The 21,447-nt window shown below is 53.0% G+C and overlaps 1 protein-coding gene across 3 annotated transcripts in view; it reads left to right on the forward strand.

Moving 5' to 3' along the window:
• Positions 1 to 20,625, forward strand: part of PTPA (protein phosphatase 2 phosphatase activator) — a 25,188-nt gene extending 4,563 nt beyond the window's left edge. For all 3 annotated transcript variants that reach the window (XM_057401502.1, XM_057401500.1, XM_057401501.1), the window contains exons 2-10: positions 980 to 1,080; positions 2,301 to 2,387; positions 7,226 to 7,351; positions 8,091 to 8,208; positions 8,748 to 8,847; positions 9,969 to 10,093; positions 10,585 to 10,685; positions 15,034 to 15,141; positions 20,139 to 20,625. In XM_057401502.1, the coding sequence (XP_057257485.1) occupies positions 980 to 1,080; positions 2,301 to 2,387; positions 7,226 to 7,351; positions 8,091 to 8,208; positions 8,748 to 8,847; positions 9,969 to 10,093; positions 10,585 to 10,685; positions 15,034 to 15,141; positions 20,139 to 20,213 (941 nt within the window). In that variant the 3' untranslated portion in view covers positions 20,214 to 20,625. The remainder of the gene's footprint in view (positions 1 to 979; positions 1,081 to 2,300; positions 2,388 to 7,225; positions 7,352 to 8,090; positions 8,209 to 8,747; positions 8,848 to 9,968; positions 10,094 to 10,584; positions 10,686 to 15,033; positions 15,142 to 20,138) is intronic.
• Positions 20,626 to 21,447: the final 822 nt, after the last annotated feature.

The following is a 21,447-nucleotide window of genomic DNA, read 5'->3' on the forward strand; positions in this document are numbered from 1 at the left end:
CCCATGGCAGGGGGGCTGGAATTGGATGATCTTAAGGTCCTTTCCAACCCTAACTATTCTATGATTCTATGTGTGTGTTAGGGAGCCAGTGCTTGAACTTGCTTTAGTGCAGAGAGCAGCAGCTGAAGCTGGTGCTGAGCAAATGCCCTCAGATGTTCTAGGATTAACAAACTGAACTGGGTGACTCTAACACAATGCAGAGTCTCACATCAGCACCCAGGTTCCTTAACAGTGGTCTCCTGCCTGCTTCTTGCTGTTGAAAGCTACACTTATAGGAGTATAATGCAAATCACCTCTAACTTCATGCAGCATTTGTGGCTTCCAGTGTCCCATTGCCATCCCCCTCACAGCAAACCTTGGTTTGGAGGCTGGGGAAAGGAGCCCCTCTAGAGCATTAACAACTTGTGTTTGGATTAAATATTACATTCTGGGCTCTGGGAGAGCTTTAAAATGAAATGATCTTCACAGCATCCCCCTGGAAGAGGCTGTGTCTTGGAATCCTCCAAGCCCTTGTGCTGCCGGGACCAGGGGCTGCGGCTCTGGAGTGCCACCTATTGAATTGCTCCAGCTTTATCTTTGCAGGAGTTGGCCTTTTTAGAGGAGAGCAGCTCAGGTTTAACACCCTAAACCCAAGGCGCGGTTGGTTTGTTAGGAGAGCTCAGTGCTCCACGTGGCCTGAGGCTTGGCTTCACTAGACTGAAACTAGGTGGGTGTTGTCTTTGTTATCTCCTGCACCAGCCTCTCTGCCTGGATGGGAAATGCAGGGGAAAACAAACGTAATGCCACTTTCTGAAGCCTTGCAGTGTCCTTAGGAGTATGTTATCTGGGGATTGGGAGGGCACTGTTTGGTGAGGAGGACTTGGTGAGTTAACAGTGCAAGCTGGGAGAGGTCTCCTAAGAAATACATGCTGATTTCTAAGAAAAGATAGAGAATTCCTTCTCCACTGCCTCTATTTTACCTCTTTTCTGCATCTCCCAGGCACTACTGAGGAGGTGACTCCTCCCCTCCAGCAATGCTTCATGATCCCCAAAAAGGAGATAAACATGGTTTCTGACATGGCCAAGTGGAAGCGTTCTCAGGTACGGCTCTGGGCTCAGGGAAGACTGGTAAGTGGTGGTTATGCTTCAGGGGCAGCCAGGTCTGGTCTGGGAGCAGCCAAGAGGTAAAGCAGGTTTGGGCAAGTAATGGGAAATGAATTGGTTTGTGTTTTAAAGCAGAAGAGTCACTGCCTCTTTGTAGGAAAATTACTTGGCAGCAAAATGCTTCAACAAAGGAGGGAGCCAGGGAGAGCCCAGATGTTCAGAGAGCCCAGAGATGCTTAAAAATCATTAGTGCTCCCTCCCAGCAAGCTCAACAAGAAGCCGGTAACTATTCCACCCTACGTGGTCTGACATTACACCAAAACTGGATTTACCCAGCACTGATCAAACTCAATGTGGTCCTGGTCCTCTAATAGCACCAGTCTGAGTTGTATCCTGAGGCCTTCCCACCCTGCTGTACTGGAAAGGGCTCTACAGCCCAGGCCTTCAATTGCCTGGGTAATTTCTGTTTACAGTATGTGTGGAGCTGGTGGAACAGCCCTCCTGCCTCTGAGGGCTTGGTGTGTTAGCCCAGACTTGTCCCACCTCTTAGGAGCAAGTTCTCCCTTCCAGACTGATCTGTGATGTCTTAAGAGAAGCTTAAGTTATAGCCAGGTGTCAGGCAGATCTTTGAGTGCAGCTTCTTTGCTTGGTCTCCTGGGTTTAAGGACTTGCTCCTGGTCAGGATTTCTGTGTAAGAGAGGCCTGAGGAGGGAGAAGTGGCAGTGTGCTTGTCTACGGTTCCCAGACACTGGATATGGTGCTTCAAAAGCAGCCAATTTAAAGGGAAGAGCAGCCTGGGCTGTCTCCCACTTCTCTAAAATGCATGAGCATGGGAGAAGAGTCGAGGGAGGAAAGGGGAGATAATGGTGCAGGTCTGGGAGAAGCAGAGCAGGATGTCTGGGCACAACTGAGCCCAGCTGAGCTTGAATTTGAACTGGCAGGAGGTAGGGAGCTGCAGGAATGATTTCAGGGGCATTTTTAGGATTCTCTTCTCTGTTTCCACAGGATGCAGAGTTCTTGGTGCAGTCACCATCTGCCTTTTGCCCAAAATAGCAGTAACCTCACAGCCAGCCCTGCACCTTGGCTGTCTCCAAGAGAGCAGCATTGCCTGTTGGGAAGGGTTCCTTGGGAGTGCAAGAGCGTTTCCATGCCATATTGCTTGGTCAGGCAGACTATGGGTGCTCCCTAACACCCTGCTTTCTTGGGTGTGTTTGCAGGCATATGCAGATTACATGGGCTTCATCCTCACTCTGAATGAAGGTGTCAAGGGCAAGAAGCTGACCTGCGAATACAAGGTTTCAGAGGTAGGAGAAGAGGTTGGATCCCTTTCTTTTCTGCCTTTTTTTCCCCTTTTTCCTTTTGTTTTTGGCTCTACAGTGAATATTTCCTAGGTGAGGAATGAGTTGGCAGCTTAGCTGGGAGCCAGGGAGAATAAATGCAATTGGGGATGCAAATGTCAGCCTGCAGTCCTCCCTCCAGGATGCAGAGGCTCTGTGTGTGCTCGCTGGATGGGAAATGAAGCAAATTACAAGTGGACAGGCGCTGGTGGTGAGGAGGAGGATGCAGAAAAGGGCGTATTTTAACCCTGTTTTCACAGCAGCTGAGCTGTGCAGGGTCTGGTTTGACAGTGTGCAAGCTCAGGGCATGTCTTTGGCCCTGCTTTGCCATAGCAAATTGCTATGGGGACTGTGGAGCAGACGGGAGCTGGGGTGGTTGGGTTAGCCTGTGGGGCAGGATTGCCCCTTCCAAGGTGTTAAGCAGAAAGGATGTGTTTTTCCCCTTGCTCCAATGTGACTGTCACCTGGCTGTGCTGCAGCCAGTTTTAGGGCTTCTTCACTTTATTCAAGCACAGCAAAACCATTTGAAGCCAGAGGGAGAGGGAAGGTGTCCTCATTGGTGTTACTACCTGGCCTCAGCTGTCCTCACTGCTGGCCTGAGGGCTCTGTGGGTGCTGTTGTGATCTACAGAGCAGATTAGGCCACCACCTTTGCTTTTGTGCTGCATGCTGGATCCCCCTCCCTTGTTCTGTATTCAATGAAGAGATTCTTGGGTGCATTTTACTGCTCAAACTTACCATGGTTGTGCAAGAAAGCTGGGAATAGTCTAAAAAGATCCAGGCAGAATGGGCAGCAGGCTGGGCCCTGTGTGTTTCGAGCTTATTTCTGGTGTGGGAAGGCAGCCTACAGTCATCTTTAACCTAGTCATTTATGTTTGAAGCAGGCATGTTGAATCCAGCCTTCCCTTCTAGGAGCCAGTGTATGGATGAGAAACTTGCTTGTACTTCTTGCGGAGGGGGGATCAGGGATAACAAGTCCCTCCCCAACAGGCTTTGCGTCCACCTTTTGTTCCTTCAGTTCAGTAGAAACTGCTGTCAGATGCTGCTCTTGCTTTCTGCTGTTTGCATTCACCTCTGAGTTTTCTCTCTGTCAGGATCTCCCTCATTCCCAACCACTCACAGAGCAGTTCTAGGGAAACAAAGCATTAAAAATGAGCAAAACAAAGGAGGGGGAAAAAACATTCTCTGCCAGCCCCTCAGAGCTGTCAGCTCTGTATCGGGGCTGCATCCCTGCAGCAGATCCCTCTTGAAGGGAATGTTTTCCATCCGTGCTTCCAGTCCAGGTGACAAACAAGAGACACAATCCCACTGCTTGGGAAACGGCAGGGAATGTGTCTCACCCCCCTGGTGCTGAGGAGAGCAGAAGCCTGTGGCTGGAGGCACAGGTGGAGCATCCCCAGGGCTGCCTTGTTGATGAGGTTGCCTGTTCACGCAGGTTCCTTTGTACATCAAACTGCTTATCTGTGCTTTTAAAGGCTCAGCCCCTCGTGGCCTCTGCTTGCATCTCTGCTCTGCTTTCTTCTCCTTTGCTGTACCTGCTGCCGATGTGCTTTTGTGCCATCCCATCTTCCTCCCTGATCAAATGCTGGGGATGCCTTCCTTGGGCAAATGACCTCCTGGAATCCTTTCTGCTGAATGTGTATCCTCTCTGTGACCTACTGCTATTGCTTTGCTATGGAAAAGAAACACAGGGAAGTATATGGTCTGTTGTGCTTTGAATGAGACAGCTTAATGGTTTCCAGCATAGCATGTGTCGATACCAAACTGTCTGCTGGATCCTTTGGGGGCTGAGCCCCTTCTGAGACTTGCTGAGCTTGCTCTGCTCTTACTGCAGGATTGCATGGAGCTGTCTGGGGTTTTGCTGGAGGCATCTGACAAACAACGATAGCTGAGCTGTTGCTTAGGACTCTGGTGTAGACGCTGTGTCTGGCACGAGGTTGTCTGACTGATAGGCTGTGACCTGCCTTCTCCTCCTGCAGGGAATGCTTTTCACATGGGGATCCATGCAGCAACTGTTGGGGCTGCAGCCTGGAGCACTTTCAGAGCTGTGACTTTGATCAGAGGAGCAGTGCAGCGAGGAGGAGGAGGAGGTTCATTTTGGCCATGTGACAAGCAGACCTTCCTTTCACACAGCCCACTGCACTGGAGGGAAACTGACTGGTCTGTAGCTCCAAGAGGGAAGCAGCAAATGCCCTGGTTTTAGGAGCTCTCCCCTACTCCAGGAGCCCACAGGGGCAGGCTCGGTCCCCGCAGGCAGCTTTGGCTGCTGAGATGCCTTCTTAGCACCTCTGTCTGCCTGGCCCCTGCTCTTGAGAGATGCTGACAGGTCTGTGCTTTGTAGGAGGCTCTGTGGTTTGCCTTTGGGACCGGTGGCAGGCTCAGGGTCAAGGCGATGCAAAATCAGCACAATGAGGAGAGCAGGGGGGAGGCTGTCCTTGCTTTGATCACTGGAAAGGTAAAGCAAAAATAGAGCTTAAAAGCCCAGCCAGGCAAAATAAGGCTGCAGTGGTGCTGATGGTTGTGTTCCGGGAAGCTCAGCTCTTCCCCTCCTTCTCTCCCACCTAGGGTTAGCTCTGGATCTAGGATTTCCTCTGCTGGACAATGGGAGGCAGCTTCTTTTAGGAACCCCCTTTTCAAAGGGCTTTGAGCCCAAAATGAGCTGCATCTCTTGAATTATTTATTGGCGTGGCTGAGCCGGCAGCTGGGTCCTGCTCTCCCATGTGCAGTGGGGCTGGGCTTTTCAATCCCTTTAAAGCAAGTGAGTGGGGAAGGGGAGGTTGGACCCTGCTGCTCCCCAGGGGAAGGAGCTGGTCCTTACCAGCCATTTATCCAGGCAGCTCTGAGTGCTCGCTGGGAAGGGGTTGGGATACGGGGGCTGCTGGGAATGAGCTGCCGGTGCCGGTGGATAAATCACCAGCATGGTTTAATTATTTAATGCAGCCCAGGGTTGGGGAGGCTGTTGCTTAATTGCAGGGGAATGCAACAGCCAGGAAGGAGCAGGGCTGAGTCCAGACCTGGCCCCGAGCAGTGGGGAGGTGCTGGGTGTCTGCAGGAGGGAGCTGGGTGTTTTAGGAGGGAGCTGAAGCAGAGGGGGCTGCGCTGCTGTGGTCCAGGTGTATGTGGGGCACTGGCCTGTAGTGGCTCCAGCTTGAAGCCTCCCCAGAGGAGCTTCTGGTCCCCTCTGTCCCTTGGCACTTAGATCTTGTCCTCAATCTGTCCTAGCCTCTAGCCTGGCTCAGCAGCCGAGTGTTGAGGTCCTGTGGGGTGAGTGGATCTCTCCTCTACCCAGTCCTGCTGGATCCCACTGGTGATCCCACCATGTCCTTGAGATGGCAGCTTGGGAGCTGCTGTCTGTGGGAGCTTGTGTCTGCCACAGGACCCGTCCTCCTGGGAGCAGAGGATGCGGGGAGCGATCTGCAGCTGGTTCAGCCCAGCTCTGCCGTGCCTGTCTCTGCCTGCCCCTTCAAGTGCCACTTCAAGGGCCGGAGACGAGCTAGGCTCCGCTCTTTCCTTGTCCTCCCGGCAGGCAAGACGTGAAGGATTGAACCACAGCCCAGGAGACCAGCCGGCTTCACATGCCTCCAGCAAAGTCAAACCAGCCGCTGCTTCTGCTGTCCTCTTTGTCCCCTTCAAGGAGGAATCCCCTCTCGAGACACAGGAGCTCCATTGCCTGGGGCCTGGCCAGCTGCTCTGGTGGCTGTGGTCTCCCCAGCTGCTTGGAGTCAGGCGAGGAGAATCCCAGTGCCTCTGGCAGGCTTGACCAGTCATCAGCACAGCCTCCTACAAGTATTGGGAGCTGCTTAAAGTGCTGCCTGTGGCGTTGCCTCTTGGTGCTGTATGGGCAAAGCAGGGAGGAGGCTGTGTGCTTTGGCCAGCCCTGGTCCTAACTACAGTCTGAGACACTGTGCTGTACTGCGTATTGGATCTCTCTTCCTTCATGGCCACAACAGTGTCAACTGCAGTCACTCTCTTGCATCCTACACATTCCTCCTTTCGTGCTAGATATAAGAAAGGGGGCCCTGTTTTCTTGCTGTTGCTGTCTTCCCATCAGCTTTCTGTTTGTGATGAGGTATTTCTATGACAACTGAGAGCTTCTCATGCTTGCTCTGATGAAACCACCCTTGGGCAAACCAGGCTGCCTCTAGATAGGTTGTATTTTGCCGCTGAGTATCCCTGGGTTGGAGCTGCCTTGCTGGTATGAGTTGGAAGCAACAGGAATTGTGCTGAGAAGGTTGACTTGTGATTAGGCCCTGCTGTGCTGGGTGCTGTACAAACACCAACACTGCTAATCCTGCCTCCTAAGAGACTTTGGGACAAAGATTAGAGGCCTTGAGAAGGGCAAATCACATCACCTGCCACTGGTGAGGTTGTATAGTAAGTGCCGTGCTATATCCAATGGGGGATGCAGGGCCCTCAAGATGCAGAGCCTTGAGTTCTGTGTTGGGGATCCTTGACCTCTGTAACACTTCCCTGCTGCTCAGTGCTGTGTGTCCCATAGCTGGGAGCTTGCTGTAGCAATTCTCCCAGAGGCTTTAGAGCACAGTGCTGTTAACAGCTCATGAAAGTCTGTGTGGGTGACTGAAGAGCCTGCCTCAGGCTGGGCTTTGTAGTGGACTGATCTGCTGAGGGTAAGGCTAACCCAGCCCTCTGCCTTTCTGGGAGGGTTGGCACATCCTGTTTCTGCTTGTCACCCTTGGGAAGGATGGTGTGGGCCTTAACAGCTCCAATCCAGAGCAGAGATGCTGGAGCCTGGAGGACTGCTCTGGTTTATGTCACTGTAACCCCTCATCTTCTTTGTCTCTGTAGCCCATTGAAAAGCTGGTGGCTCTCCTGAACACCCTCGACAGATGGATTGATGAAACCCCGCCAGTGGATCAACCCTCTCGCTTTGGGAACAAAGCCTTCAGGACCTGGTATGCCAAACTAGACCAGGTGAGCATGGCTTTCACGTGTAGCATACGTGCAGCTCCTACAGCAGGGCAGCATGCCCAGTAGGGGCAGCAGAACAGCTCCATCCCTGTGTGCAGCCAAGCAGTTTCAAGAGGATCTGCTCAGATGAGCTGTAAAGGATCCACCTCTTGATATGCATCACTTACCCCTGATCTGGTGCTGTCTTCTCCTCTTATGAGAGCATGTGGTCCACATAAATGCTCTTGACTGGGTCTCCTGGTCCTGGATGAGCCACAAGGCCCCTCCAAACCCAAGGAGCTCCTTTGGTTTGTACCTGCCCTCTGTCTGCTGGCTGGTGGCTGACACACAAAATCTGAGGAAGGTTGTGAAACTGCTCCAATTCCTTCAGCTCAGAGCACTTGCCCTGCAGTGAGCTCTGGAGGTGGCACAGTCCCAGCCACAATGAGCTTGCAGGAGGTCTGCTGCTCTCTTAATGCTTTTGTCGAGTAGCTGACTCAAGTGGGTTGATGGACTTGGATGATGAAGCTTTTTTTTCCTGCACAATACCTGTGGTCTGGGTAATGTCAGGACAACCTCTCCCTGGATTGTTCCATCTCTGGAGCTGAGCTCTTCAACAGAAGATTCCCTCCTCTGCCGTGCTGGCTCTGGCCACTGCACCATTGCAGCTCCCACTCTGCAGCAGTGTCTGAGCAGGGGGGGACTGTTTCCTGGGGATGGGACACATCTGCACTCATTCAAGGGAGTCTGTTGTGTCTTTCAGGAAGCAGAGAAGTTGGTGGCAACAGTGATTCCCAAGCATTTGGCTGCTGCTGCACCAGAAGTGGCTGTGTACTTGAAGGAATCCGTGGGGAATTCCACCCGCATTGACTATGGCACAGGTACTCGGGCACCAAAAGGCAGAAGAACAGGATGCTGTGGGTGCAAGGAAACACCGCTTTGCACCTGGATAAGGAGAGGAGGAGGAGGACGTGGGTAAAAGGATGAAGAGCTGGAGGTGGTGCAGTGCTTGCCAGAGAGCTGCTGCTCGCCGGCACCAGGGGGAGACGTTGTCCTTGGAAAGGGACCCAGTGGCTGGGGTTTTGTGAGCTCAGGGGAGGAAATTCAGCCTTTCCTCCCCTCCTGTGTGTCCCAAGCCAGAGGCTCATGTCCTACCTCGTGGTGGTGAGACTATAGGTGTGTTTTGTTCCTCCACTGGGAGCAGCAGTTCCTTTCTCAAAGTTAATAATGAATGTCTAGAAGGTGTCTTCGGGGAAGGGTGCTGTGTGGGGATGAAATACTGTCAGCTCATGGCTTTAATAGGGACAATAGAATTAAGGCGCTTGAGACAAGACTGTGATTTCTGAAGAGCCATTGTGCCTACAGGAAGCTTGTCCTAGGCTCCAGAGACACCAGTGTCACATCTCTTCATGTTCTTTAGGTCACGAAGCTGCATTTGCAGCCTTTCTCTGCTGCCTCTGCAAAATTGGTGTGCTCAGAATGGATGACCAGATGGCCATTGTCTTTAAAGTATTTAACAGGTGAGGTAATGGAAGGAGAAGGGCTGCAATGTGGCAGGTCCCTGTTCTCTTCCAGCTGTGTGAGATGTTACTGCCTGTTCTATGCACCAGACTCCTCCTGTAGCCTTGTTGTGCCCCTTTCTTCCACTCATCCACACCCATTTGGGAGTAACAAAAGGAGCCTCCTCCTTGGGGTGTGAGCTGAGCACTCGAAGGCCTTCAGAGACATGTACATGGAGAACATGAATGCTGAAGGCCTCGCTGGCCTAAGGAAAAAGAGCAGAGTGGGAAAACTGAAGGCAAATTTAGACAAAACTAGGAGGCAGATGTACTGTTTAATGGTCTGTGTGGTGGGTGACCTGTGATAACTGCCTCCAAAAGAGGTGAGAGCGCTTTGTCTGTTAGAGGCAGTGTCTTTCTGGAAGGTTACTTGAGCTGAGCACCAGTTACTGAGCTTTGCAGAGGTACATGGGTGAAGCTCTGTGCTTTGTGACAGACAGATCTGATCAGAGGATCCAACAGCTCTCCAGGCATTTAAAAAGCCCTCTATGAAGCTGGCAGGTCCCCACTGCTCCTCGAGGTGTGTTTCCAGCCCGGGAGGTAGAGTTGGTACTGATAGAACTGCTGGAATGGGTGTTTGGGGTCCAGAGATCTGATCCCAGCTGTATCACTGTTTGGTGGCAGGGAAAGAATTCCTTCAGTGGTGCTTCCAGTTTTAGTTTTCCTGCTGAAAAGTGGAGGTAGCAGTTGCCATAAGGGGGAAAGCTTTCTGAGGTCTTCTGGAAGTTGTTGAAGGAGAGCAAAGTGTCAGTGTTATCAAATAACAGGGGGGGTGAGGGAAGGTCTGCACCAACATGAGACACATTCAATAAAATAGAGCCCTGCCACTTGATTTGTTAGTGAATTTGGTGTAAAAATCCCCAAACCAACCACAAACCAAACCAACAGTTTTTAGAAGGGGCTGGAATTTACTACTATACGTACCTTCAGGCTGCTTTCTGTGGCAAAGGAGTTGAATTCCATGTACTGTGCTGTAGATGGGGGTCTTGCTTGTAAGCAGACTGGTGGTTCTTGGCCTCATGTAAGTCAGTGGAGATAGAGGAAGACCTTGTCTTAACTCTTACCTCTCTCCTTGGTCTCAGGTACCTTGAAGTGATGCGAAAACTTCAGAAGACCTACAGGATGGAGCCTGCTGGCAGCCAGGGCGTGTGGGGCTTGGATGACTTCCAGTTTCTACCTTTCATATGGGGCAGTTCCCAGCTGATAGGTACTAATGAAAACCTTCTCATGTCCCAGCCTGCCCCCTGTCTGTCTGAGTTGCAGAAATGTTGGGGTTTGAGACTTTTAAATTCAAATATGTCAAATTTGTGTGTGGTGCAGCAGAAGAGTTTCCTTGGGGCTTGGATTATTGTGTTTTTTCCCTCAGCTTTCCAAATGAAGCTGGCTGCTTAGGTTGGGAGGTGGAAGGCTTCTCTGAACAGTACATCTGTCTTCATTGCAATGGCTGCAAGCTTTTTAAAAGGAGAGGTTTGGTTTTGGAGCTAGAAAACACATTTCTTTTTTGCCATGGGGAGTTTACCAGTGCTGAGGCACTGGAGTGGGAGATAAGATGGAAGGGGGCAGCTCTGTGGTTTCTTCTGAAGAGCTCTGCAGTGGGGGGATCCTGTTTCTTCTGAAAGGGGGACAGGAAAAGACCTGGTTGAACTCGGTCTCAGGAGGGGGATAGCATCCAGGTTACTTCTTATTGTCTCTTTTTAGACCATCCAAGTCTGGAGCCTCGACACTTTGTTGATGAGAAGGTGGTAAATGAAAACCATAAGGACTTCATGTTCCTGGAGTGCATCCTGTTCATTACAGAGGTGAGGACTGGAAGGGAGTTTGTCCCACAGGGAAGTTCTCTTTACAGTAGATACTGTGGTTTTCTCTTCCTCCTTTGCTTGTTAGTTTGCTCTCATGGAACTGTGTGGATGAACCATTGTTGCATGTCTGAGGTGCTCTCCTTGAATGAGTTGAGACAGGGATGTTGAGAGGGAAGTATAATTAAGGTAGATGGGCTGTGGATTGCAGTTGAAGGGAACTGTAACAAGAGCAAACAAATCACCTTGGATCAGTCAGTGGGAACTCGGATGGAGAAAACTGGTGCCTGCAAGTATGCTAGGAAGATGAAGTAGGAGCTGCAAACCAGCTGGGCTTGCCAAGATCACCTCCCCTCCCTGCAGCCCTTGGGCGCTGCCTGCCAGGCCCTGGGCCTCCCCTTGCTTAGGGCAGGCTCCCAAACCTCTGTGCACCTTGGTCTCTTCCATGTTCTACCAGGAGCTGCCCATTAAACGTGCCTCATTTGCACACAGTCTGGAGCAGAGATGGTGCTGAGATTCACTCAGCTGGCAACACTATCGGGACTGTGTTTCTGCTCAAGCACTATAGGACCCTTGAGGTGAGGGGCTGGTGATACTCGGCCTGTTGCCAGCCATGGGCAGTGTTTCTCAGTGAGAGAGCTCACAGCTTTCTGCCCTCAGCTGGATCATCTGGCCATGATTCTACTGTCCCCCTGTGTGGTCTGGGCAGAGAGCAAGAGCTCCATGCTCTGCTGTGGTAAGGGATTTATTGTCTCTGTAAGACAGAGCTGCTTTGGAGGTGAGAGTGTGATTCTTCCCCTTTGTTCTGTTTGCTTTTCCCCCCTACTCAGCTCTAATTTAGAGATTAGAGAGAAGGAGGTTACAGAATATGAACTTAGCTTTTCACGTAGGAAATTTTCATGGAGCTTTTGGCACAAACTCTGTTTCAAATCCTGCTGAATGTAGTAGGGTTTGTTGGTGCTTAGCACCTCACAGGGTTTCACCCTTAATGTGGACATAAATCTTGCCACAGGTAGTAAAGAGGTGCTGGTAGAGGAGATCAAGATGAGGACAGGAAAGTGGGAGCCAAGATACTTTAAGCTTCATTATAATTTGGGCCTCTGTCATACCCAGACAGTGCACTGAGCTGTTAAAAACATAAACCCATGCATCCCTTGACGTGTCTGTGTAGTGTTCTGCAGTGCACAGCTGACACGTCAGGTTTAAGATACACAGCACCGAGCTGCAGGTTCAGGTCACTCTGTTTTTGCCTGCAGAAAGTCAGCTTCCTGGGAGACTTCTAAAGCGAGTGATTTTGCTCCTTTTCCTGTACATTTGTTGAGAATCTTGGAATTTGGCGTTTCTCTGAGTTCCTCAGTGCCACCTGGTGGCAAGGAGCCCTCCTGGCGTGATCGCTGATGGATGGCAGCAACCTGCGTTGGTAAATGCATGGTGTTTTCAATCCATCTCCATGCAGGCACCGGTTCTCTTTAGGAAGAGTTTGCCTTTAAATTTTGGGGTTTTCTTTCTCTCCCCAGTTCCTGGGAATGCTGTTACTGCCGCTAGGTGGGGCTGGGACAGCCTCAAGTGCCCTCCAACCGCTTTCTCTCCAAAATCGACAACAAAATAGCAGGGAAAGAAGAGAGAAGGGATTAAAACCTTTAATAAATGAACGATGTGATTTTTCTTCTGAGCTTGTCAGCTGGAAACAGCTCTCCTTTAGTATTGTTAAACACGTAGCATACACCGCAGCAGTTCCCATAGTGTCTCTGGTATGTGTTACCGATGTGAGAGCAGGTTTTGTTTCAGCAAGCTACAACCAAGGCTGGTTGTTTTCCTTCAACCAAGAGGATATGCTCTTGAGCAGGTATTTTTCTCAGCCTCTGTGTGACGTTTCAGGGTATGAATACACACTGTCGTGGGGTTTGCCACGTGTATATTTAAACCTCAAGTAGCAGCGAGGTGATGTCCATCCTGGGCTCACCAAGCACCACCCTGCAGGAGCCTTGCATAAGCTGGGAAATCTGTGGGGTCATTTTGGACCTGAATGTGTGGATCTGGAATAGGGTGAGGTTTGTGGAGCTGGCTGGGACTTGAGCTGTCCCCGTGCTGCCAAAGTGTGCTGCAGGGTGTGTGCAGTACCCATAGGTGCGGGCATGAGGATGGTTTGGGAGCATCTCTGTGGTGCCTCCTGCCCCGGGGGCTGTGGGTGGCAGCAGTGGCAGGGCTGTGTGTGTTTGTGCAGAAGAGGGGTGCGGGTACCCCCCGGCTGTTGCAGTGGAGCGCTGTGATTGCCCACATGCTCCTCCAAGGGCCCAGGGCAGGCAGCAGGAATTTCAGCTTCAATCTGGCTTCTAAATTTGGAGGTTTGGGAAGGGAGGGCTCGGGTTTCTGCTGGAAGGGAAGGAGCTGACAGGAAAGCACGGCCTCAGCCGTCCCCCTCCCCCCGGCACTGACAGAGGAACCATTTACAAAAGGCCGATTCTCTTGGGAACCGAGAGGCAGGAACGCCGCGTCTGTGAGTAATTTCCTGCTCAATATGGCTGCTCTGACTCACTCCGTTCCCCTGGGGTCACTGCGGGACTGCAGCGTGCTCGCTGCCTCTGCTCTCCCCTCCCGCTCTCCCTCTTCGCCCTTTGTGGCTGGAAGGAGATGATTCCTTTTGGTTCCCCCTCCTTCATCCTCCTTGTTTTTCCCTCCCCAGTAGGAAACCATAGCCAAGCCATCCCTCACTGGCACCCTGCGTGAGGAGGGCCGCGGTGGTGCGAGCATGGGGCTGGAGAGCCATGCTTGCCTCTTCTGTGCTCACCAACACGCTCACTCCAGCTTAGAGGGGGCGAGAAGCAAAGCGGAGTGGTGGTGGTGGCTGATGCAAGCTGTGCCCCTGCAAAGAGCAGCCATGCTGGAGGGACGTTTGGCGTCGAAAGGCGCGCAGCCACAGCTCCCATAGGGGGATGCTGCGAGCGACCCGGCTGGCGCCGAGCTCCCTGGCAGCCTCTGGGTGCCAAATCCTCGTGCTTAATACAGCATCGTGCTTTGTGTATCTGCGTGCTTCATCTCGTGTCCGCGAGGAACGTGCACGGTGGAGGGGAGCGGGAATGGCTGCGCAGTTCATCCGGCATCCCGCCGGCTCCCAAGCACTGCCGAGGGGAAGTGGGGATGCGCCTGCGCTTTCCCGACTGCAGGCAGAGCTACAGACCCGCTTCTGGTGCTCCAGCCCCGTGGTCAGTGCGTTTGAAACACGCTGTCCTCCAAGCAGTGGGGTGTTCTGGCTTTCCCTCCCCTCTTTGCTGCCACACAGACATTGCAGAAGGGCAGCAGCTATTTCCCACAGCAGATTGGTTGGCTTTGCTTGCTTTTAGAGCAGGCAGAGGGGTGGTTTTGGAGGCTCTTTTCCCACCCTCGCTCTAGGCCTGTGCGTGCGCGGAGGGAAGGGGTTAGTTGTTGGAGAAGGAGAATCCAAGAGATTCCTCTCTCCCCACGCTCCCTTTTAGCGTGAGCTTCGGCCTTGTGGTTTCTGATGTCATGGGAACTTCACTCAGTCAGAGTGGCTGCCTTGTGTTTCTTTTTCTCCCCGAGGGTCTGGTTTTGTTCATGGAGGAGAAAGAGAGACAACGACCCAGGGAATCTCCATGCAACTGTCCCTGATTGCAGCTCCCCCCCCCCCCCCCGGGCCTCCCTCTTCCAAACCATAGGAGGAGAAACCTTGGGATATTCAAATACAACCCCCCATATTCAAGATATATTTAAAGCATCTGCTGTGAGCCTGCAGCTCGCAGCCATGGAGCCAGTTTGGAGAGTGGGAGTGGAGCGTGTCCCCTCTGCTCCTGCCTCCCCACAGAGCCCTCCTGTGCTAGAGGCAGGTGTGGAATGGGCTGCAGGCACCGGAGCTGCTGCCAACCTGCACTGCCCTCTGTATTCAGGGAAGGCAGCGGCGGTTGTCGCTGCTGCCTGTTGTTGATCTGAATGGGGAATGAGTCATTTTCTTGGAAAGCCCAGCAGAGCTGCACTGTGAGGTTTCTGGGTAGAATAGGAACAGCGTTGAGCCAAGCTCTACTTGGGGGGGGGGAGAATGGGACTTATGTGGGGCTTTTTTAATGCAGTCAGTAAAAGGGAGGTGTGCAGATGAGGAAAGCGTGGCAGGAAAAGGTTTTAATTCCATTGAGGAAGGTGGGGAGCTGGATTGCCATGGCCTCGTGTGATGCGGGCGCAGCAGGAGGGAGGGAGGGAAGGCGCAGTGAGGTGGCTGCTGCGTGGGTCACAGGGCTTGGTGGGAATGTTTGCTTGGAGAGAGTGTGAGCGTGAGTCACTGCTGGTGCACGAGGCTCCTGGCTGGCCTGGCTCCCTCAGCCCTGCTTTGGGTCTCTTTCAGATGAAGACGGGTCCCTTTGCTGAGCACTCCAACCAGCTCTGGAACATCAGCGCCGTGCCCTCCTGGTCCAAGGTCAACCAGGGCCTCATCCGCATGTACAAGGCAGAGGTGAGCGCCATGGGCAGGGGGAGGCTGCTTTCCCCACACGCCTCCTCCCTTCCACTGCACTGTGGGTCAGCTCTTCTGCTGCTCCTTGGTGTGGGGCCCCCATCACAGCAAGTTGCTGTCCCATGCTGAATGGGGCTTGGAGGTGCAGAATGGTTCAGGTGCTGCTGGCTAGGAGCAGGCTTCTGCCTGCCTAGTGCTTGCCCCCAGTCCAATCCCAAATTGGCCATTCCTTGCAGACATGACTTTTACCCTTTCTTGTCTTCCCATAGTGCAAGTTGCGGGTTTCCAGATTAGATTATGGAATCGTAGACTGGTTTGGGTTGGAAAGGACCTTAAGATATCCAGTTCCAACCCCTTGCCATGGGCAGGGATGCCTCACACTAAACCATGTCACCCAAGGCTCTGTCCAGCCCGGCCTTGAACACTGCCAGGGATGGAGCATTCACCACTTCTTTGGGCACCCTGTGCCAGTGCCTCACCACCCTCACAGTAAAGAACTTCTTCTTTATATCTAACCTGAAGGGTTAGGGCTGATGTCTTGCCCTGCTTGGCTTTCTGGTCCCCACACTGTTGTTTTACCAGCTGAAGGAGACTTAGTTTAAATCATCATCCCATGTTTCAGGAGCCCCAGAGCAGGCTGAACACTTCCTACCCATGTCCCACCCATGCAGTGTGCACGGTGAGGCCACTGCTACCTCCTGGGCTTGGCAGCCCTCCACACACCGGGGCTGTGCTGGCGCTGCCCCAGCAGGCTTTCCTGGCCAGCCCTGACCTGAGGAACTGGGCAGTTTTGGCTCTCCCTTATCTCTCCTTCCTGCTCGAGCTAACCCCGAGCTTTAGGAAGCAGGACAGGAACCACCACATCTGGGCCTCCAGAGGGAATGGCCAACAGGCAGCATCTCTTGCTGGGAAGGATGGGAGCATGCTGGCTCTGCAGGGCGGCACGGGCTGTGCTGAAGATGCTGGAGGAGCAGGGATGGTGCAACTCCCTGGGGCGCCCGGGGGGACCAGCAGTGCTTGAAAGAGTTAATCCTATTCTCTGTGGTCTCTTGCTCAAGGCAGCCACGCTCCTGGAGCTGGGACATATGGCAGAGGCTGGCGGGCAGCTCAGGCCCAGCGCACAAAGGGGTTAACTGTGCCGAACTCGGCGCTCCCTCCCCCAGCCCTTCCTCTGCACTGCACATCCTGTGTTTAGGTTCCAGGCCACATACCTCTCTAATCTGTGAGGTGTCACTCCCAGGCCCGCTGGCTCCTTCCGCCCCCAGCTCAGTTTTCCTCCCAGCCTCCAAAGAGGAGGAGAAGTGGGGCTGGGGGGTGACCCCCTCCCCTGGCTGCTCCTCGGAGGGGTGCCCCTGAGCTGCTCCTCCAGGACTGCCCCTGCTCACAGCTCTGCTGCCTGCCAGGAAACCCAGAGCTGGAGGCTCTGCTGTGAGAGCTGGGGGGTGTGATGGGAAGACCCCAGCCCTGGGAATGCTGTTAAAGTGGTCCCCTAAAAGCTAGAGTGTGCTCTGCTGCTGCCTCAACAGCCCTGCCTCTGTCCTTCCTTTCCTTTCCATCAGTTCCTTTGCATGCTGTTTGGGTACTCCCCAGGCATCCCACATGCCCTGTACTGTTTGGGTGCTCCTGACTGGTGCCCCCATGCCCTGCACTCTAGGGTTGCTTCCACTTCATGCACATGGCTGGAGGAGCTTGGCAGTGATATGCCCACAGTGCAGTGTGCCTGTCCACTGGTGTTTTGGGGCAGATCTCTCTGGCACAGCTTAAGGATCCTCTAGAAAGTGCTGGGTTCTTTGGCTCCTCTGGGTGCAGCCAAGATGTCTTTTCTGGAGGCCTTGGTCTGATTTGAGTAGCAGAGGATGTTCTGTGGGAATGCTGGATCCAGTACTGGTGGGTTGCTGGAAATACCTAGAGCTGTGTCAATGGGGAGAGCACACAAACTGCTGGGGGTAGTAATGACACAAACTTAGGCTGAGGCATAGAACTCATTGAGTCAAGCAAAGTGCCCCTCCCTTCCCCCTGCCCCTCTGATCACCCAGTGCAGGTAGATCTGGTGAAATCAGACACTGATGGAAGCTTAAGCTCCTGAGCTGAAGTGCTCAGTGCTGGGTTTTAAATAGAGGCAGCAGCGCAGCAAAGGGCTCACTTGCTAGGAGCAGACCAGGAGATGTCAAATGCTCACTCATAACCTGCTCTCACTTGGTAGGAGTGGGGCAGTCCCCAGACCTGGGTCATTTAAAAGCACTCTGGATGCTTTATCTCTTCTCTGTCCCTTCTGTGGGATGACTTTAATCAGCCAACAGCAAGTCCAGGTACATCCATATGGCTGGGAGTTCTGGTCTGGATTTAGGTGTTCAAGGGTGCTTGCTGCAGGGTCTGTGGGTGGGCAGTAGACTGAAGACAATGTGTCTTCAGCTCTATGTGTTTATGGAATCTCAAATGTGTCTATTTATAATAGAAATATAATGGGTGAAGATGTGTGCAAGCACAAGGGCATTTCTTATTCTTTCCATCAAAAGCAAGTGAAGAGTTGACAGAATAGAATCTGGTTAAAGCAGCAGCCTTGATGTTTTCCCCCTGAGCCTGCTTTTGAGTCTCCTGACCTTTCCTTCTCTGCAGTCACTCGGGAAATACTTTCCATTGTAACTAATCTAGTCCCAGTTCCATCTTTAAAGGGTGGACTCGATGAGAGAATCTACTCCCCAGTTGAGTCCCAAGCAGACCTTCAGTGTGATCAGGATGGTGACAAGAAGAAAATAAGCCTGTCCTTTCCATTGAGCCAGTGTTGGCTGCATCAGTCTCACCCAAAATGATGCAAGGAAAGTCCTGTCTCTTGGCCCCTCTAGTAATCCAGTCAATTTGTGCTTGTCCTGCTGGATAGAGGTGGAAGTTTCTCTGCTTGTCTCCTCTTGGGCTGGCAATATGTTAAGTGGAATGGATAGCCATTGTTCCCATTGGTGGGAAAGGCTCTTCATCTGAAGCCCAAACCAGTCTGGTCTTCCATGGGACCCCTTGGAGCTAGTTGGGCTGACATTTCTAGCTGTCAACATCTCCGGTACTCAGTTGTCAGCTCTTCCCCTCATGTCACTGTTATCCAGCCCTGCTTCCCCCAAGGGTTTGTCTGAGGGGTTGTGCAGAGAGATGGCAGCAGCTCTGAGCCTTAGGAAGCTTTAAAGGTGATGTGTCCTGATGGTCACAGGCCTTATTTCTCCTTGGTGCCTTGCCATGGAGGCATGTGGTTTTCTGTGTGGCTGTTGTTCCCCAGGATTGAACAGTGCTGTGGTGTACTTTCACCACCTCCGAACTTGTTTTGGCTCTAGCACGCTTGGGAGCAGTTCAGTTGTGCTGGAACCAGTTGTCTGACCTCTGGCTCCAGAGGGATTACCATAGGCCTGGGCTTCTGAGCAAAAATCTGCCTGCTTGCCTGTGATGACAGCACAAGGGCAGGCTGCCTGCCTCAGGGGGAAGAGCTGTCTGCAGCACACTGCTTCCTCCTCACTCTGGGATCTCCCCCACTGCAGCCTGGTGAAGGGCACAAGGCTCCTATGGAAAGAAGAGTGGTAACTACAGCATGGCTCTTGCCTCCCTTTGGTAGGAAGGAACTGTGCTTTGAAGAAGAGCCTGGAGGAATGAGTTGTGCATCCTGTGCCTGAGATGTGTCTGGGAGGCTGTTGGTTGCAGGCAGGAGCCAGTGTGGCCTTGACACCCTCCTTCTGGGGCTGCAGCTTGTGGGGAGCTGGGTGCCTGCCTAGTGCAGCATCCATCCCTCCAGCTCTGAGCAGATGCTCTTTCTGCCAAGAGCGTAGATGGATTCCTGTTCGTTCGTAGCTGCTGTGCTGTGGTTGTACTTCACATCTCCTGTAGAACAAGACTCCCATCAGTAGATCCATACCTCAGCTGCGTACAGGGGAAAGGCTCTCTTCCCAAGAGCACTTGGCTTTCTTTTTTCTCTCTTCATATCATGCTGTCTAGGGAGGGAAGAACTTGCCCCTCTGCCTACAGCGAGGAGGTGGCCAACACCTTACTAGTTGTACCCAGGCACCCTGGTAGATGAGTCCCCATTGCAGCACAGTGAGGTGCTCTATGGCCCTTGTTCAGCACAACTACTCACAAGTGACCTGAGCAATGCTGGTGTAGGTGCAGTGTGGGGCTGGTCCACACGTACTGCTGAGGTTTGTGTGTCTGGACGTGAGTCTGCTCTGTGCCTTCTGAGCTCTGGGCAGTCTGAATCTGCAATGACTCAAAGAAACAGAGCTCCTGAGTGGCTGTGCCAGGCTGGTGCTGGCAAACCAGACATGGTTATTGACCACAGTCACTGACCTGCCTGCCCTGGCAGCATGGTGAGCAGAGGAGGCTGTGCCCTCACATCTTAAGCTGCCTTGTAGTGGGTGTATACGGCTGATCTGTGATCCATACTCCTTCCATCATTACTCTGCAATGGTGGTGGGAACTTCAGGGTGAGAGGTTGTTAGGAATAGTGTCACGTCTTAAATTATGGCAGCAAAATCCCTGGTGCTTGTCTGTCAAAGACCTGAGCACCTGGAATGCAGTTTGGGCAGTGCCTTGGGGCTGCAGGGTGATGCCTCAGACCCAGTGGCACTGTCCTGGGGAGGGAGAGTCTCTTCCCTGGGGGCATTTCTGCAGCTCTCAAAGTGTTTGTAGAGTGAAGCTCTTCAAAGGGATCAGCTCCAGCAAGGAGAGGTGGCGAGAGAGAAAGCTGCTGACATCAACATGCCTCTTCTGCTCATGCTCCAGGCCTGAATTTCAGCAGGCAACAGGCTCTGCCTGAAGGGAAGGGGATGGAATTATGAAGTGTCACTGGCCTGAGGAGCCTGACAGGAATGTTGTGGGGGGAGACATGGGACTGACCCCTCTGCCTGCAGCTGAGCTGAGCAGCCCCAAACACACTGCCTCCTGACCCCAGAGGCAGGATGTAGCTCTGGCTGCATGCGTAAGGTGCAAACGTCTCCTGAATTCACCCTTCTTTATCTCTCCTGCAGTGCCTGGAGAAGTTTCCTGTGATCCAGCACTTTAAGTTCGGCAGCCTGCTCCCCATCCAGCCTGTGACGTCCTAAGGAGGCCGCAGGAGGAGCGGAGGCAACGGAGGCATAGCGCGGCGCTCTTCCTCGTCCCCTCACCCCCACCTCATCACCGTGCCCGTCACACGCAGCCCATTCATTCCTGCACATCCTCATCAGCAACCACAGATCCAAAGCACTCGCTGGCCTTGCATGGGAGATGGGACACGGAGCAGCTCCTCCTGCACGTCCCCAGCACGTGGATGTGTCGCCAGCGCCCAAGCCGGGGCTGTGCTTCGCTCTGCTGCGCCCGCGGGCAGTGTGGCTGCTGTGAATGGGGTTTGAGTAGGGGCTGCCTTGTAGCAAAGACCCTCTGCTTCTCGTGGTTGGAGGGGGGGTGTGTGGAGGGGAGGAAGGCACGTGTGTATGTGTCGGGCGGTGGTAACTGCAATTTCCCTTTTGAATTTCATTGAAGTTTCCTGTTGCTGTTTGGTTTGGGAAGCCACTGCGAGGGGCGAGGTGGGAGCCACCTCTGCTCGCACGGGGAGGGCTGAAATGGGGAAAGGAAGTTGTAGGGAATGTCTGTGCGTTGCTGGAAGCCCAGGGTTCACCTTTCCCTTTCTCTGGATAATGAAAGCCCCCTCCTTCCATCTCTTCTGCAAGGTTCCCTGGGTCTTTCTTTCCCACCACCGCCTCTTCTCTTGGGTGAAGCTGAGGATCTTTTCTGGGCTGTGGGGGGCTGAGCTGACCCTGGAGCTGGAGCCAAGATCCCTGAGGGACCCAGCTCTGTGGGAACAGCTATGAAAAGACACTGCTCGAGCGGTGCCTGCTGAGGCTCCCTCTTAAACGGGCACAAAACCTCACACGTTCACACACATTCATCACTGGGTCCAACCTGCCCTCTGTACTCCCTGTTTCCTCCTCTGTGCTTTGCTGCCCCAGGGCTGGGCTGGCCTCAGTGGCACGAGGTGACTGTGGTTGCTACTGCTTGGTCATAAATTGTAGTGACAACCCCAGAGCAAAGGGATTTCCCCTCGAAGCAGCATGAGGGGGGCTCGAAGCAGCTCTTTTAGGGACGCATCCCCAGAGCGAAGACAGCATGAGGGGGCAGACATGCAGCTTTCCATGTGTTTATATACTTGTGCTGAAACAAAAGGCATAAACAGTCTGGGATAGCAGGTTATACCTGGAGAAAGCTCTTTCCCTTTGCATTCCCTGCTGGTGTTGCTGTGCTGGACCTTGGGGAAGAGGGACCACACTTCCAGTGCCAAGAGCAGCAGCATCTCAAAGG

This window comes from Pezoporus wallicus, unplaced genomic scaffold, assembly GCF_028554395.1.
Source record: "Pezoporus wallicus isolate ANWC-B61680 ecotype Strahan unplaced genomic scaffold, APGP_CSIRO_Pwel_v1 contig_8013, whole genome shotgun sequence".
Lineage (NCBI taxonomy): Eukaryota > Metazoa > Chordata > Aves > Psittaciformes > Psittacidae > Pezoporus > Pezoporus wallicus.